This window comes from Littorina saxatilis, linkage group LG1 (genome assembly GCF_037325665.1).
Source record: "Littorina saxatilis isolate snail1 linkage group LG1, US_GU_Lsax_2.0, whole genome shotgun sequence".
In the NCBI taxonomy this organism is placed as follows: Eukaryota; Metazoa; Mollusca; class Gastropoda; order Littorinimorpha; family Littorinidae; genus Littorina; species Littorina saxatilis.
In genome coordinates, this window is record NC_090245.1 from 53158442 (window position 1) to 53175941 (window position 17500).

At 40.2% G+C, this 17500-nt stretch overlaps 2 protein-coding genes across 2 annotated transcripts in view; both read right to left on the reverse strand.

Annotated features, from left to right (window-relative positions):
* LOC138973868 (protein-glutamine gamma-glutamyltransferase K-like) overlaps nucleotides 1-6794 on the reverse strand; it is a 25200-nt gene extending 18406 nt beyond the window's left edge. The window contains exons 1-6 of the mRNA XM_070346568.1: nucleotides 6775-6794; nucleotides 6595-6646; nucleotides 5640-5846; nucleotides 3009-3224; nucleotides 1260-1523; nucleotides 1-64 (exon numbers count right to left, since the gene is read on the reverse strand). The exon at nucleotides 1-64 is cut by the window's left edge and continues 55 nt beyond it. Coding sequence (XP_070202669.1) covers nucleotides 1-64; nucleotides 1260-1523; nucleotides 3009-3224; nucleotides 5640-5772 — 677 coding nt within the window. The 5' untranslated portion in view covers nucleotides 5773-5846; nucleotides 6595-6646; nucleotides 6775-6794. The remainder of the gene's footprint in view (nucleotides 65-1259; nucleotides 1524-3008; nucleotides 3225-5639; nucleotides 5847-6594; nucleotides 6647-6774) is intronic.
* Nucleotides 6795-13201: 6407 nt separating this feature from the next.
* LOC138973854 (hemocyte protein-glutamine gamma-glutamyltransferase-like) overlaps nucleotides 13202-17500 on the reverse strand; it is an 80646-nt gene continuing 76347 nt past the window's right edge. Inside the window, exon 17 of the mRNA XM_070346565.1 lies at nucleotides 13202-17446. Coding sequence (XP_070202666.1) covers nucleotides 17308-17446 — 139 coding nt within the window. The 3' untranslated portion in view covers nucleotides 13202-17307. The remainder of the gene's footprint in view (nucleotides 17447-17500) is intronic.

Below are 17500 nucleotides of genomic sequence, written 5' to 3' on the forward strand. Positions count from 1 at the left end.
TTTCCCTTGTCCTCAATGACGTAGGCATCCCTCTCAGCGTCGCGGTCAAGGAAAACTGCATCATCTGTGTGGCAGGGCGCAGTAGAACACGTTTAGGTGACAAAAAAAACCTGAACACATTTTGGGTCACAGACAACGCCAGAACACATGACTGGGAACAAGAAACAGCAGAACATGTACGGCTTTGAAAAAAACGGAACGCATAATTCTTTGGTGCCAGAAAACGACAGAACAAATCATGGGGAGCAAGACAAAAGGTCAAAGCAGAACATGCTAGGAATAACAGAACAAAACGGAACACATTTTGGGTCACAAAAACAGACAAGGCACATAATTGGGAACAAGACACAACAGAAAACGCTATAGGAGTGACCAATTAACACAGCAGAAAACGCTAGGAGGGACCAATTAACACAGCAGAAAACGCTATAGGAGGGACCAATTAACACAGCAGAAAACGCAAGGAGGGACCAATTAACACAGCAGAAAACACTAGGAGGGACCAATTAACACAGCAGAAAACACTAGGAGGGACCAATTAACACAGCAGAAAACGCAAGGAGGGACCAATTAACACAGCAGAAAACACTAGGAGGGACCAATTAACACAGCAGAAAACGCTAGGAGGGACCAATTAACACAGCAGAAAACGCTAGGAGGGACCAATTAACACAGCAGAAAACACTAGGAGGGACCAATTAACACAGCAGAAAACGCTAGGAGGGACCAATTAACACAGCAGAAAACGCTAGGAGGGACCAATTAACACAGCAGAAAACACTAGGAGGGACCAATTAACACAGCAGAAAACGCAAGGAGTGACTAATTAACAGAGCAGGCCGAATATACATGGGTTAAAAGGGGGCATTGCAATACGTCATGGAAAACATAAGAAAAGTGAACGTATGAATTGAAGTAAACGTATTTCAAGTTACACATACAGAGACACAAACAGCCCAACAGGAAAACAAGCGCAGACATTGGCAGAAAGCAATGGCTGGTACAAACTACCGTGTTTATTGTCGCTGTTTATTCTTTTATTTATTATTTTTTTTTTTTACATACTCTTGATACTGTGTCTTGTAATTGTCCAACGTCTTCTCTTTTGTGAATGTGATCCCTTTTCTGTGTCCTGTCACGTAAAGCCTTTACATGTGGAACAAAACTCTCCGAAAAAGAGAATAAAAAAATAAAAAGTAAAGAAAAAAAAGTGCAGACACAAATTATGCACGCATAGGCGCGCGCTGTTATCCTCTCACCTCTGCACCAGGGGTTGAAGAGGATGTAGATGGGGTCCCTGTGCATGTAGCGGAAGACGGAGGTCTTCTTCTTCTTCTTCTTGACCACGGCGACCTTGAACTTCCACACGCCCACGATGCAGGTCGGAGGAGTCAAGACGGCGATGTTGATGGATGTCTTGTTGCTCGACGGGTCTGTGATCCAAGCCCCCCACTCTCCCCTCACGTCCTTGTCAGACAAGGCGAATTCCACGTGGGTCCCTTTGCCGGACAAGGGATTTTGACCTGGGTCAATGCAGAGATAGGTTTCAGTGGAAATTTGTCTACGTTGACCGTGATGTTACCACGGAATTATGTTGGTTTGAAGGCCTCTCAAGTACCATTTACTATTTTCTTTCATTCCCTTGTAGACGTGGATCCATGGAATGCCAAGCGTCGTCTTTCTGTTCGTGCGTGTGTGTCTAATGAATGGAATAACTCCTATTTAAGCTGAAGACTTCGTTAAGTATCAGCACCGTGAGCCAAAATATGCTGCATACAAGTCAGTCCTGTAAGGGGCCAGTCAAACGTAGATCAGCAAGTACGCAGTGTTATTCTTTTAAAAACAAGGGGTCTACTCGTGGAATAACTTTTTGTCGGTCGCTGAAGTACGGCCCCTTTAAATTATTGTCGCAGACTTGACACGATTCTGCAAAAGAAATCTTCTGAAGACACGTGTTACTATATTGCCTCTCTAATGTTGCGGCTTGAGAGATCAACGTTCCCCCCACCCCCACCCCAAAAGTGCTAACTGATAAACAATAGGGACCGAGTGCTATGTGAATTAAAAGTCGTTCTTCAATACCCGTGGAAAAAATATCCCAATTTTCAGTCAACTTCCGTTTGTAATCTTATTTCTAGAATTGTTGTGGGCACATTGATGTTGCAGACGGGCGCTGTGGCGGGGTGGTAAGACGTCGGCCTCTTAATCGGAAGGTCGAGGGTTCGAATCCCGGCCGCGGCCGCCTGGTGGGTTAAGTGTGGAGATTTTTCCGATCTCCCAGGTCAACTTATGTGCAGACCTGCTAGTGGCTTATCCCCCTTCGTGTGTACACGCAAGCACAAGACCACGTGCGCACGGAAAAGATCCTGTAATCCATGTCAGAGTTTGGTGGGTTATAGAAACACGAAAATACCCAGCATGCTTCCTCCGAAAACAGCGTATGGCTGCCTAAATGGCGGGGTAAAAACGGTCATACACGTAAAATTCCACTCGTGCAAAAACACGAGTGTACGTGGGAGTTTCAGCCCACGAACGCAGAAGAAGAAGAATACGAAGATGTTGCAGCTCCGGAACAAAAGACCCCGTATTGGAAGTTTTTGCGATTTTCCCCCAAAATATTTGTCAACTGCTGCCTGATAATACGCAACCCCAAACACGATCACCAATGAATCTGCGGTATTTTAAAGACAGATAAATCCCATCAAGCTTTTCCATTTTGGTTTGCGTTTGACGTGTACGCTTCAAAATCTTTTCACCTCCGCGGTAGATGCCTAGCTAAAGAACTTCATTGATAATTCAAAGGGAGGAGTCATTGTTCACAAAGTCTTGCAAGAGTTAAAACAAAAAATTCAACGCTTACTTTTCTTCTCATTTTCAGTTGCTTTGTAGCAATACATTTGCTTGCTTTTTTTCTCAACAATGCTGATTAGCGAAAACGCGAACGTGTAAAGGATAAATCCCTTATCATATTGAGTACACTTCATATCCAATTCCACAAGAAAACATACCGATCTCAAAGACAAGGCGGAGGTCATCCTTCTGCGGGTCGTACTCCCTGTTGAAGGTGATCCTGATGTTGAAGGGCTGGCCGCGACGCACCACCAGCTTGGGTTTGGACAGCTCAGTGATGTCGAACTCATCAGTGTGGTGCTGCGTCACGTTCTCGGGAACCAGAAAGTCCACGTTCTTTACGCCCAGGACCTTCTTGTTGTCACGGGCAGACTCTGCAACAGGTGAAAGAAGTACCATCCTGAGTAAATGACGTCAAACGATTAGTCTGGCCTATGTGCAGGATGATGAAGAGACATTAAACAATAATAACCAACAATTTTGTGAAGGACTACAGAGGAAGGATTTTGGTATGTGAATTAGATGAGACTTATAGCGCCATCTTAATCTCCTCCTTCTTCTTCTTCGTCGGTACCGGATTGTCATATAGGTTGTAGGGACGATAAACACCAATAACCAACCAACCAACCAACCAACCAACCAACCAACCAACCATCCAACCACCAACCAACCAACCAACCTTCTTTTTTATCTTCGTCAATGGGCAACTCCCACGTGGATGCCTACATGTATTGTTGTTTTCTACCCTATCACCAAGGCAGCACTACTCCGTTTTCAAGAGCTACAAGCGGTTTTGCTTGTCCGGAGTGTATTGCATCCAGGAAAGGACAGTGTATTGAAACCATGACATTGAGTCACTGTAGTCACATCGCCTGCAATATGACTGCAAATTCTTCATTGAGACTCATAATCGTTGAACGGCATAGTTGTCGGGTGAATTTCAATTTTATCAAACATACAACATTCAGAAATGATTTCAACTCAAATTAAAATGTAAAGCTTATTTTAACGACAAACGCCTTCTCCTCCTACATACACAGAGCACGCTCAAGACATCACGAATTATCCATGCATTCTTCCTCACGCCCATAAATCAGAGGTAACATAACCATGGAGGATTACTTACAGTAAACTTATTAGGTCAAGATCACGACGTTTTCTTCCCCACTCTTCTCTCTCTCTCTCTCTCTCTCTCTCTCTCTCTCTCTCTCTCTCTCTCTCTCTCTCTCTCTCTCTCTCTCTCTCTCTCTCTCTCTCTCACCCACACACCCAGCCGTCCTTCTATGGGCAGTGGCCCCCCGGGATGCACCAAGCATCCTACTAAGTAGTTTCAAAAGGCTAATTCAAGCATGTGCTGCAAAACTTATCCTGTATGAATCGCACATGTCTACAGAAATGAAGTTAAACATCCTTAATTTCCTTCCCCTAAAAACCCACCTTGCATACAATAAGGCTGTCTTTATGTATAAAGTAGTTCATGGGGATGTGCCCAGTTATGTGCAATCCTATTTTACACATGTTACGAAGAGGTATGGGTCTCAAAATTTACTTCCTCCAATTCCTCGTATAGATCTTTATAAATCCAGCTTAGCTTTTTCAGGATCATCTCTGTGGAATTCTTTGCCAATAGAAATTAAACGATCCGCATCATTAAAGGCCTTTAAAAGGCAGTTGCACACACATTTGATCACACTATAAACTGCCCCTGATGTCTAGTTTCGATTGTGTACTCGGATAATGTATGCAATGCTCTTAAGTGTTTTGTTTTTTATGTTTATACTCGACCATTATTTTGATGTTTTTACTAGTTTAATACTTTGATTAGATACTGTTCCTTTTAGGTATGAAATGATAGCATGTACTTGTGTGTAGGTATGCGAGCGCACGCTCGCGCGCGCGAGCATGTGTGTGTGTATATGTGTGCATGTGTGTGTGCATGTGTGTGTGTGCATTTGTGTGTGTGTGTGTGTGTGTGTGTGTGTGTGTGTGTGTGTGTGTGAGTGTATGTGTGCATGTGTGTGTGTATACGTGGGTGTGTATGTGTGTGTGTGTGTGTGTGTGTGTGTGTGTGTGTGTGTGTGTATATGCGCAGTCTTTGCTTTCGTTTACAATTATTGTCTGTATATGTTCCAAGGACAGGTTGGAAGATTAGGCTAAGCCTAAAACCTTTATCCTTATGTAATAAAGTTCTGAGTTCTGAGTTCTGAGTTCTCTCTCTCTCTCTCTCCCTCTGTTGGGGATTTTTAAATAAAGAGACTTAGGCTCTTGGAGAGTCGGTTGTGACTGTATCCTCATTTGAGTAGTTGTCACGTAACCCTATGATTGATATTCTCAACCCCAAGAGCGTGCTAGATACCCAAAGCTCGCGGCTTTAAGGGCATAGAGTAAAATAACACGGGTATGAACATTGTCGTTACAAAAAGGATCGCATTTTTGTTGTGGTTGCACACAGGTGATAGAGATTAACTGATGGTTGTATCGTTTGGTATTGCGATGGATGCTCTGTATTCCTTTCGTCCCCATGCCCAAAACTGGGCCCTACTTGATTAAAGTACCCATTGAAAGATAATAATAGATAATAATAATAATACATGATATCTATAAAGCGCGTGTATCCAAGGTTTAAACCCTGCTCAAAGCGCAGTATAATCATTGGGGAAAAAACCCAATAACATAATATTATTTATAGTGCAATCCCACACATATCAAACATCAATCTAACAACAATGTTCCACTACTCGCCACTCCCACACCAACACTCCCACGACCACGTCCCGAGGAGTACTCACCCTGTTTCCATGACTGGTCGTCCTCATCCTCGTCGTCGTCCATCGATGGGTCATCCGGCTGAACGTAGCCGTAGTCATGCACTTTAGCCACCCGGAGCGATTCGAGCACATCATCGAAAGTACGAAATCCCATGGTAGAAGGTCGTGAGGGCGAGCGGGTGGGGGTGAAGAGTCGTGGGACCTGGGGCAGGGGCTGCGGCGACGGCTCTGAGAAAACCCGGACGGGAGGCAAGGCAAGGCAAAGCAAGGCAAATAATTTATTTCAGAAACCCCATTGGGGTACATGACAAAACATAAATAAATGCAAGAACAAAAAAGAATTGCAAACTATTTCAACATATACATAAACTCATTCCGTTGAAAAACAAACAAACAAAGGATTTCATAACTCAAAAAAAGAAAGAAAAAAAAGCGGGGAGTGCTACTGTACGCCGGCCTGTAAGCTGATGGTCGTTGCGGCGAGGCATTCCGTGTGTCAGAGAGAAGACACAAGAGAAAAAAAGTTTAAACGAAAATATGAAGTTTGAATCGAAGAGAGAAGAATTTTATTTCTAGAGGAATATCTCCCTGTTGTTGCAAGATTAACTTGAGGTCGTCCGGCCATGAAAAAAACATATTGCCAAATATTAGTAAACTGGAGGAAAAGTAGTCTTATCCCATGTAAAAGCCTAACCACATCTGAGACGGTGAGGCGGACTGTTTTCACGAGGCCAGAGACTGGAGAGTACATGTGTACTCTAGACTGGAGAGGACATGTGTACTCTACAGTCTCTGACGAGGCGGAGTTGTCCTTTAAAGCTATCCTTTATTGAACCGAAGTTGAATTCGTTAAGACTTTGCAAAGTCTTTTTATCCAAATGTCAATGACCAAGCTTCGCGCAGCGTTCTTCGTGAAGTAGAATGCGCAAAGACGACTTCGCCAAATTAATATCAGGATTTACAAAACGGATTCCACCTTGTTAGTTGATGAGATCAGCCAAGGTAATTACACGACGGTCAGTTGAGATCTGAAACAAACGATTACACACAGTTAGTACCATCGAGCAACATTCGTTGTTCATAATGCATTGAGTGGTGTGCAGCGCAACATAAAGAAGTACCACAGGAGAGTTCAAACAGAAAAAGACCCGCTTACACGAACGTCGGAGGAGTGAATGGCAGAACTGCGAAGGCACAGTAGCAATATAACAGTAGGAGGAGAAGGAGGAGAAGGAGGAGAGGGATCTGGGAACTTTGGTAGAACCGTTTCCCTGTCAAGTCTGTTTACCCAATCTGAGTCAGATTCTACGCTAATTAGATGATGTGCTACTTAAAATAAACTTACCTGAAACGGTCGAATCAAGAGTAGGTACGTACATATACAATGTAATGATTTACTTAACACTTCTGCTGAGTGCGTGTGATATCTTATGAACCTTAAATCTCAGTCTAATTGTCAGTACCCTGATTCATAACAGTACTGTTTTGTTGCTTTTGATGTAAATTCTTTTCGAACGTTGTTTCCTTCTATAAGTGCAAAGGTTACAATTGTAAGTGTTTTAATTGTCTCCCTTGCTGACTACTGTGATGTTTCTTTAAACACAATTCTGTTTACATCTTCAGGCTTTAAAAAACTCCACCTAGAATCGATTGATTTGGGTTTCTTTATCCAATATTTATTTTTGGGTCAAAAAGATCACCTCTGCAATTTTAAAGGTTAGTTTTACTTCACACGTTTAACAAGTTCATGGAGTTGTGGTTTATCTTATAATTAGGTAATTGCATTTCTTCCCACGCCGCCGGCCACGGTTCTCTGGATATTTTATTGCATTAATTTTAATTGGGTGTAGTTATAATCCCCAAAGCTAGGGCAAAACAGTTAAGGATGAACTGAATATAAGACCTGTTGTTTAAGTATTTGATCTAAAGGGGCGAAGAACATTACATTACAATGTAGTCCGGGATGTACTATATTCAACGCCTGATGTACAAGCATTTGATCTTACTGGACGAAGAACATTGAAATGCAACGTACTGAGAAAGCAATCTCATTTTCTTATTTACATTTCCGCTTCTTCCACGCTTTTGAAAAGGAATGCTAAATAAATGATATCGCTCTTGTCGGTATTGTTCAGTGCACGCACATGCTTTGTTTATCTATGTCGGCGTCTTGTTTTCTGTGTCATCTCATTGCTTTTCTGTGTCTGATCTGTGCTTTCCTGTGTCACTGAGCTCTTTGCGTTTTTGATTCAGCTCCGCTTTTCTGTGTCAGTTCTTTTCTCTTTTTTTTTGTGCCAGCTTACTTTCGTGTATGTGTGACCTCCTTGCTTTTCTGTGTCAGCTTGTTTTTTTTTATGTCAGCTTTTTGCTTTGCTGTGTCAGCTTCTTGCTTTTCTTTGACATTTCTTTGTTTGTTCTGTGTCAGCTTCTTGATTTTGTGTATCACTCAGTTCCTTGCTTTTTGTGTGTTAGCTCTTAACTTTTGTGTGTCAGATTATTGATTTTGTGTGTCACTCAGTTCCTTGCTTTGTGTGTGTCAGCTCTTAACTTTTGTGTGTCAGATTATTGATTTTGTGTGTCACTCAGTTCCTTGCTTTGTGTGTGTCAGCTTCTTTTCTGTCAGCTTCTTGCGTTTTTGTGTGTTAGTTCCTTGCTTGTCTGTGTCAGATGCTTGTTTTTTTTTAATTGTCAGCTCCTTGATTTTGTGTGTCAGCTCCTACAGTATGGCCAAACAATTGTAGCGAATTGGTTTTGATTGCACAATAAATGCTAAGGCGCCAGTTTATGAATTGATTATACACATGGGCCAAACGTGATGACTTGTGAAGATTTTTCAACATTCAAGTTTTTCATGCTCATACACCACAGCATACACACACACACACACACACACACACACACACACACACACACACACATGCACATACACACACACACACACACTCACACACACACACACACACACACACACACACACACACATACACACACACACACATACATCAGCAGACATGATCTATTTTGATGCTTTATTTGTGTGACCCGAAAAGCATCGGTGATTTTAAACATAACAAGTCGCGTAAGGCGAAAATACAACATTTAGTCAATTTCAATTACAATTTTCAGGTTTTTAATGACCAAAGTCATTAATTAATTTTTAAGCCTCCAAGCTGAAATGCAATACCAAAGTCCGGTCTTCGTCGAAGATTGCTTGGCCAAAATTTCAATAAATGTTTTTGAAAAATGAGGGTGTGACAGTGCCGCCTCAACTCAGTTTTACAAAATGCCGGATATGACGTCATCAAAGACATGTATCAAAAAACTAAAATAAAACTCTGGGGATATCATACCCAGGAACTCTCATGAAAAATTTCATAAAGATCAGTCCAGTAGTTTACTCTGAATCGCTCTACACACACACACACACACACACACACACACACACACACACACACACACACACACACACACACACACACACACACACACACACACACACACACACACACACACACACTCAAAACTTGACTAAATGTAAAAAGGCTAGCTTCATGTGAATGTCAGAGGACCTGACAAAGCAGCCTTGCATGCAACTGAGGTCAAAAAAAAAAAGAAAACAAGTCGCGTAAGGCGAAAATACAATATTTAGTCAAGTAGCTGTCGAACTCACAGAATGAAACTGAACGCAACGCAACGCAGCAAGACCGTATACTCGTAGCATCGTCACTCCACCGCCCGTGGCAAAGGCAGTGCCCGTGGAATTGACAAGAAGAGCGGGGTATTCGTTGCGCTGAGAAGGATAACACGCTTTTCTGTACCTCTCTTCGTTTTAACTTTCTGAGCGTGTTTTTAATCCAAACATATCATATCTATATGTTTTTGGAATCAGGAACCGACAAGGAATAAGATGAAAGTGTTTTTAAATTGATTTCGAAAAAAAATGTTGATAATAATTTTTATATATTTAATTTTCAGAGCTTGTTTTTAATCCGAATATAACATATTTATATGTTTTTGGAATCAGCAAATGATGGAGAATAAGATAAACGTAAATTTGGATCGTTTTATAAATTTTTATTTTTTTTTACAATTTTCAGATTTTTAATGACCAAAGTCATTAATTAAATTTTAAGCCACCAAGCTGAAATGCAATACCGAAGTCCGGGCTTCGTCGAAGATTACTTGACCAAAATTTCAACCAATTTGGTTGAAAAGTGAGGGCGTGACAGTGCCGCCTCAACTTTCACGAAAAGCCGGATATGACGTCATCAAAGACATTTATCAAAAAAATAAAAAAAACGTTCGGGGATTTCATACCCAGGAACTCTCATGTCAAATTTCATAAAGATCGGTCCAGTAGTTTAGTCTGAATCGCTCTACACACACACACACACACAGACAGACAGACAGACAGACGCACATACACCACGACCCTCGTTTCGATTCCCCCTCGATGTTAAAATATTTAGTCAAAACTTGACTAAATATAAAACAAGTCGCGTAAGGCGAAAATACAATATTTAGTCAAGTAGCTGCCATTTTTCATCAAGAGCGTATACTCGTAGCATCGTCAGTCCACCGCTCATGGCAAAGGCAGTGAAATTGACAAGAAGAGCGGGGTAGTAGTTGCGCTAAGAAGGATAGCACGCTTTTCTGTACCTCTCTTTGTTTTAACTTTCTGAGCGTGTTTTTAATCCAAACATATCATATCTATATGTTTTTGGAATCAGGAACCGACAAGGAATAAGATGAAAGTGTTTTTAAATTGATTTGGACAATTTAATTTTGATAATAATTTTTATATATTTAATTTTCAGAGCTTGTTTTTAATCCGAATATAACATATTTATATGTTTTTGGAATCAGCAAATGATGGAGAATAAGATAAACGTAAATTTGGATCGTTTTATAAATTTTTATTTTTTTTTACAATTTTCAGATTTTTAATGACCAAAGTCATTAATTAATTTTTAAGCCACCAAGCTGAAATGCAATACCGAAGTCCGGGCTTTGTCGAAGATTACTTGACCAAAATTTCAACCAATTTGGTTGAAAAATGAGGGCGTGACAGTGCCGCCTCAACTTTCACGAAAAGCCGGATATGACGTCATCAAAGACATTTATCAAAAAAATGAAAAAAACGTATGGGGATATCATACCCAGGAACTCTCATGTCAAATTTCATAAAGATCGGTCCAGTAGTTTAGTCTGAATCGCTCTACACACACACACACACACACACACACACACACACACACACACACACAGACACACAGACACACAGACACACAGACACACGCACATACACCACGACCCTCGTTTCGATTCCCCCTCGATGTTAAAATATTTAGTCAAAACTTGACTAAATATAAAAAGAGGAGAACCTGACAAAGAACATTAGGGATGCACCAGGCGGACGGAGGGGGGACTTTGGTAGAACCTTCGAGACCTTTTACAATATTTCATTCAGGCACAACACTCTCTAGTTCATGTGCCACTTAAAAAAGTTTAAATTATTTACGTAGCATTTTTGCGTGTGAATTCTTAGATTGACATTGGATTTGTTAAAAAAAAAAAAAAGAGAGCTAATTTAGCACACCCACACAAAAAGTCAAGTCAATTATTTCTGGGATGCATCCAAGTAAAACCATGCGCGTATCTATCCTTGGCGGATGATGACTTTATTGAGTTATTCTGCAGAAAAACAGAAATGCTGGAGAAAAACCGTTCTTTTCTGCAGCATTTCTGCATAATGTCATCTTTCGCGAGAGCAACGTTTTTTTTCTGCAGTAAAACAGTTTTACTGCAGTAAAATTGAAATCAAGAATGCTGCAGTAAAACGGAGATGTTGTTTTACTGGAGAAAAACTGTTTACACTTTTTCTTCAGCATTTTGGCATTATTCAGTTATTCTGCACAAAAACAGAAATGCTGGAGAAAAACTGTCTTTTCTGCAGCATTTCTGCATAATAAATGCTGGAGAAAAACCGTTCTTTTCTGCAGCATTTCTGCATAATGTCATTTTTCGCGAGAGCAACGGGTTTTTTTCTGCAGTAAAACAGTTTTACTGCAATAAAATTGAAATCAAGAATGCTGCAGTAAAACGGTGATGTTGTTTTACTGCAGAATAGTCTGTCACAGTTTTTCTGGAGAAAAACGAACGACCTTGTAAAGTAGCGTTTGTATTCGTCGCCCCCTGTGATAGTATAATAGTTTGTAACTATTGGTAATTCTGGATGAGTCCATCTCTCGACAGAGGGGAGATCGCGTGCTCCAACATTATAATGAGCCAGTAAAAAATTCTGCAGAAAAAGTGTAAACAGGTTTTCTGCAGTAAAACAACAGCACCGTTTTACTGCAGCATTCTTGATTTCAATTTTACTGTAGTAAATCCAGAAAAACCCGTTGCTTCGGCGAAAGATGACATTATGCAGAAATGCTGCAGAAAAGACAGTTTTTCTCCAGCATTTCTGTTTTTCTGCAGAATAACTGAATAATGCCAAAATGCTGAAGAAAAAGTGTAAACAGTTTTTCTGCAGTAAAACAACATCATCGTTTTACTGCAGCATTCTTGATTTCAATTTTACTGCAGTAAAACTGTTTCACTGCAGAAAAAAACCGTTGCTCTCGCGAAAGATGACATTACGCAGAAATGCTGCAGAAAAGACAGTTTTTCTCCAGCATTTCGGTTTTTCTCCAGAATAACTGAATAATGTCATAATCCGCCAAGAGCCAGTACAAAATGCTGCAGAAAAAATAAAAACAGGTTTTCTGCAGTAAAACAACAGCACCGTTTTACTGCAGCATTCTTGATTTCAATTTTACTGCAGTAAAATGTTTTGCTGCAGAAAAAAAACGCTGCTTCGGCGAAAGATGACATTATGCAGAAATGCTGCAGAAAAGACAGTTTTTCTCCAGCATTTTGGTTTTTCTGCAGAATAACTGAATAATGTCATAATCCGCCAAGGATACGTATCCCAGGTAGAAACACACAGACACAGACACAAACCGACACGCACACACACATACACAGACACAGACAGACACACAGACAGACACACACACACACAGACAGACACACACACACATACACAGACACAGACACACACACATACACAGACAGACAGACACACACACACACACCTGGAGGGAGCCATCGTGAATGCGTGCGTGCAGTTTGATCACGTTGTCGATGGGAAATCTACGACTGTACTTCCCTTGTCTTTTTATTTCTAAAAACATCTTTGTCACAATAGGCAGTGCTGCTTTTTTCTGTGTGTGTGTGTGTGTGTGTGTGTGTGTGTGTGTGTGTGTGTGTGTGTGTGTGTGTGTGTGTGTGTCTATGTGTGTGTTTGTGTGTATGTGTGTGTGTGTGCGTGCGTCTGTGCACGCTTGCGTGTAACAGAAGTAGAGTAAACGTGCTGTTGCTCTCTCTCTCTCTCTCTCTCTCTCTGTATCACGCTCTCTGCCTCTTTGAATGTCACACACACACACACACACACACACACACACACACACACACACACACACACACACACACACACACACACACACACACACACACACACATCAAATCAAACTTGAAACCATTCATAATTTTTATTAGGTATATTTCTTACACAGCACAAATATGCACTACATTAAAATACTGTTAATATTGAGATTAAAGGCAAAAAGCGTATGTCTCTTTGTGTACCAAGTTCTTACCAAACAAGTACACGCATGGAAGCACCACAAAGGATATAGAAACCCCTACAGAATCATTAGAGAACTGAGACAGGATTATTATATACTGTGGCACAATGAGTGCTGTTTGTCTTGTGTCCTTAGCTCACTTAGAACTAGAAATATTAACAATTTGTATATATATGGCGTGCCGAATTCACGGAAAATGGGCAAAAATGTTGCCCATTACGCGGAATCGGCAATTACGTGAACTCGGCACGACATATATATACAAATTGTTAATATTTCTAGTTCTAAGTGAGCTAAGGACACAAGACAAACACATAACGTTCTGGAAAAGTGTCTTTTATTTAGCCTCTGTGCTCTGAAAGACTTAACAACATATACTTATCATCAATAAGTTGGCACATAAAACAATTAACGAATATATAATAAAAACAAAACAGCAGAAATGCGTCTCAAGTGAGTTAAAAAAGAGATTGGGAACCTGAACAAGAAGAAAGAGACAAGACAAAACGAAAGAGACAGAGACAAGAAAAAGCAAGTTACAAAACAACAAATAATCTGTGCGTTCGCAGCGCAGCGAGAAAGCCCATGTTAAGAATTTGGTATGGGAGTAGAATTCATCTGGTACAATTATGCATAATTAGCAGGAATGGTGTTTTTTTCTCACCACCACAAAACTCAACGCAAACGTATACATTGCGATTTCCATTCAAAAAACAACCGTAAACGTTAATATAAGAATTTTGAGGAGCGTAAATTCCACAAGGAGTAATAATTTGGCTTCTTGTACTGTTTTGGGCGTTCATCAAATCAGTGTATGACTGTTTGGCTGTTTCACTGCTGTCACTACCAAGTTAGCACACAGGCATATCTTTGCATTCGTTCATCTGTAAAATTAGACATGTTTGCATAAAAAAGATTAAGGCAGTGTGACTTGTTGGTTTCTATTCTTCGTCAGTTGTCACACAGAAATGTTTGACTGTTTGGCTGTTTGACTGCTGTCACTACCAAGTTAGCACACAGGCATACTGTATCTTTAAAATCACGCCGCTTCTTTGCATTCGTTCATCTGTAAAATTAGACATGTTTGCATAAAAAAGATTAAGGCAGTGTGACTTGTTGGTTTCTATTCTTCGTCAGTTGTCACACAGAAATGTTTGACTGTTTGGCTGTTTGACTGCTGTCACTACCAAGTTAGCACACAGGCATATCTTTAAAATCACGCCGCTTCTTTGCATTCGTTCATCTGTAAAATTAGACATGTTTGCATAAAAAAGATTAAGGCAGTGTGACTTGTTGGTTTCTATTCTTCGTCAGTTGTCACACAGAAATGTTTGGCTGTTTGACTGCTCAGTCACTACCAAGTTAGCACACAGGCATATCTTTAAAATCACGCCGCTTCTTTGCATTCGTTCATCTGTAAAATTAGACATGTTTGCATAAAAAAGATTAAGGCAGTGTGACTTGTTGGTTTCTATTCTTCGTCAGTTGTCACACAGAAATGTTTGACTGTTTGGCTGTTTGACTGCTGTCACTACCAAGTTAGCACACAGGCATACTGTATCTTTAAAATCACGCCGCTTCTTTGCATTCGTTCATCTGTAAAATTAGACATGTTTGCATAAAAAAGATTAAGGCAGTGTGACTTGTTGGTTTCTATTCTTCGTCAGTTGTCACACAGAAATGTTTGACTGTTTGGCTGTTTGACTGCTGTCACTACCAAGTTAGCACACAGGCATATCTTTAAAATCACGCCGCTTCTTTGCATTCGTTCATCTGTAAAATTAGACATGTTTGCATAAAAAAGATTAAGGCAGTGTGACTTGTTGGTTTCTATTCTTCGTCAGTTGTCACACAGAAATGTTTGGCTGTTTGACTGCTCAGTCACTACCAAGTTAGCACACAGGCATATCTTTAAAATCACGCCGCTTCTTTGCATTCGTTCATCTGTAAAATTAGACATGTTTGCATAAAAAAGATTAAGGCAGTGTGACTTGTTGGTTTCTATTCTTCGTCAGTTGTCACACAGAAATGTTTGGCTGTTTGGCTGTTTGACTGCTGTCACTACCAAGTTAGCACACAGGCATATCTTTAAAATCACGCTGCTTCTTTGCATTCGTTCATCTGTAAAATTAGACATGTTTGCATAAAAAAGATTAAGGCAGTGTGACTTGTTGGTTTCTATTCTTCGTCAGTTGTCACACAGAAATGTTTGGCTGTTTGGCTGTTTGACTGCTGTCACTACCAAGTTAGCATACAGGCATATCTTTAAAATCACGCCGCTTCTTTGCATTCGTTCATCTGTAAAATTAGACATGTTTGCATAAAAAAGATTAAGGCAGTGTGACTGTTGGCCGATGTGAATGCGTGATGTATTGTGTAAAAAAATTCCATCTCACACGGCATAAATAAATCCCTGCGCCTTGAATATGTGCGCGATATAAATTGCATAAAATAAAAAAAAAATAAAAAAAATAAAAACATCCCTGCGCTTAGAACTGTACCCACGGAATACGCGCGATATAAGCCTCATATTGATTGATTGATTGACTTGTTGGTTTCTATTCTTCGTCAGTTGTCACACAGAAATGTGCATAGTCATTTAAAAAAAGTAAGTGGCCCATGACATTATTGTCATCTACACTCAATGAATAACAAAAAACGCATTTTGAATGAACTTCAAAGAACAATTATGATGTGTGGGGGGTGTTTCAGTCGATGCCACCACTGGCAGTACCACTTGCACTCTCTCACATTTTCATTCTCATGTTCATTTTCAGGTTCACCTGGTTCACAACATAGATTACAATAAACATTGAACAATTCGATTCCTCTCTTACATCATTACAACATATATATGGCGAGTGATATAATTTCATGAGAAGCAGATGTACTATCATTGCATATTTTTGTCATCTTAAATGCATTTTGATAATAATGGCCTGTCTTCAATGTCAAATGTGACCCTCCACCACGAAATGAGTCGCATGTCACCTCGCGCGGTTCTGCGCTAGGCTTAATATAAGTCCGGGGGGACTGTGGTAAAAGTGTGAGGGTCACCTTAGTCACAGGCTTATAACTCGAAAAGTGTTCGCTCTTTTCTAAAACGGTTTTTACCACTGGATAGAGCATAAAACACTCTTTAGGAAAATGTAAACATATGAAAATCATGCAAAGATGACATGCGACTCATTCCGTGGTGGAGGGTCACAAATTTGTTTTCAGTATCGTTCGTAAAGATAACGAGAACAGACATTGTACGATTAACACATACAAATTTAAACAACGAAAACGGACTTGACAAAAGTACACACATGTAATATCTTGCATTACACGTTAGGCTATACTTTGGTGAAATAATCAGGATAAATCAGCATCTTTTCACGTGAATAATACTACAGACAGGAAAAGAATGTAGGATTTTTGATTGTAAGATACGTACCAAACTGATGATTAAAAACAGAAAATGTATTGTGCATTGCAAAACGTCAGCTTACAAACTGATACCTCCGAAGTTAAATGCTTCTTCTACTTTGAAATTATATATCTCAAATTCGCCCATCGCTTCAACTCTTTTGGAAGGCAAAAACCATGTAAACTAAAACATGTCAACCTTGATTATGGATGTACCTTCACTTGTAAACGTAAAATCGTATGACAGTTTCTCGAAGACTCGTGGTGATGAGGTATTTTTATAAGAACATATCTCAACTTTGAGAATTTAGGAGTGATCAAAAGCAAAACTAATGTGTTCCTATTTAACAGTTCAAAGAACAGGACTGATGTGTTTGAAACCGGTGGCTGACATAGCTTGATCCTAATGACAAAGGTTTGATGGTGCCATTTAAAAATTGTATTTGTGCGGTAGTGTAGGCAGTGGGTTTGGAAGCGATAAGTAAACGATGAAGACGCGTTTGATCCAGCCAAGACATGAAGCGCTGACGTCATACAGGTAAATGACCTCATGGCAGCTTCTGTCGACACGATGACGTGATAATCTATCTGACGATGACGTCATGGGTACCGTTGACGTCCTCCAGCTGTTTGGAGTTAAAGATGGCGACGATCTGTTTCTTGCCTTTCTTTTTTGGCTTCAGCTTGATGGTGGTCATGAAAGTGCCTTTGGGCGGGACGTCACTGGAGAACAAAACAGACAAAAGCCAGGAATTAATTTCAGAACAGATAAAAATA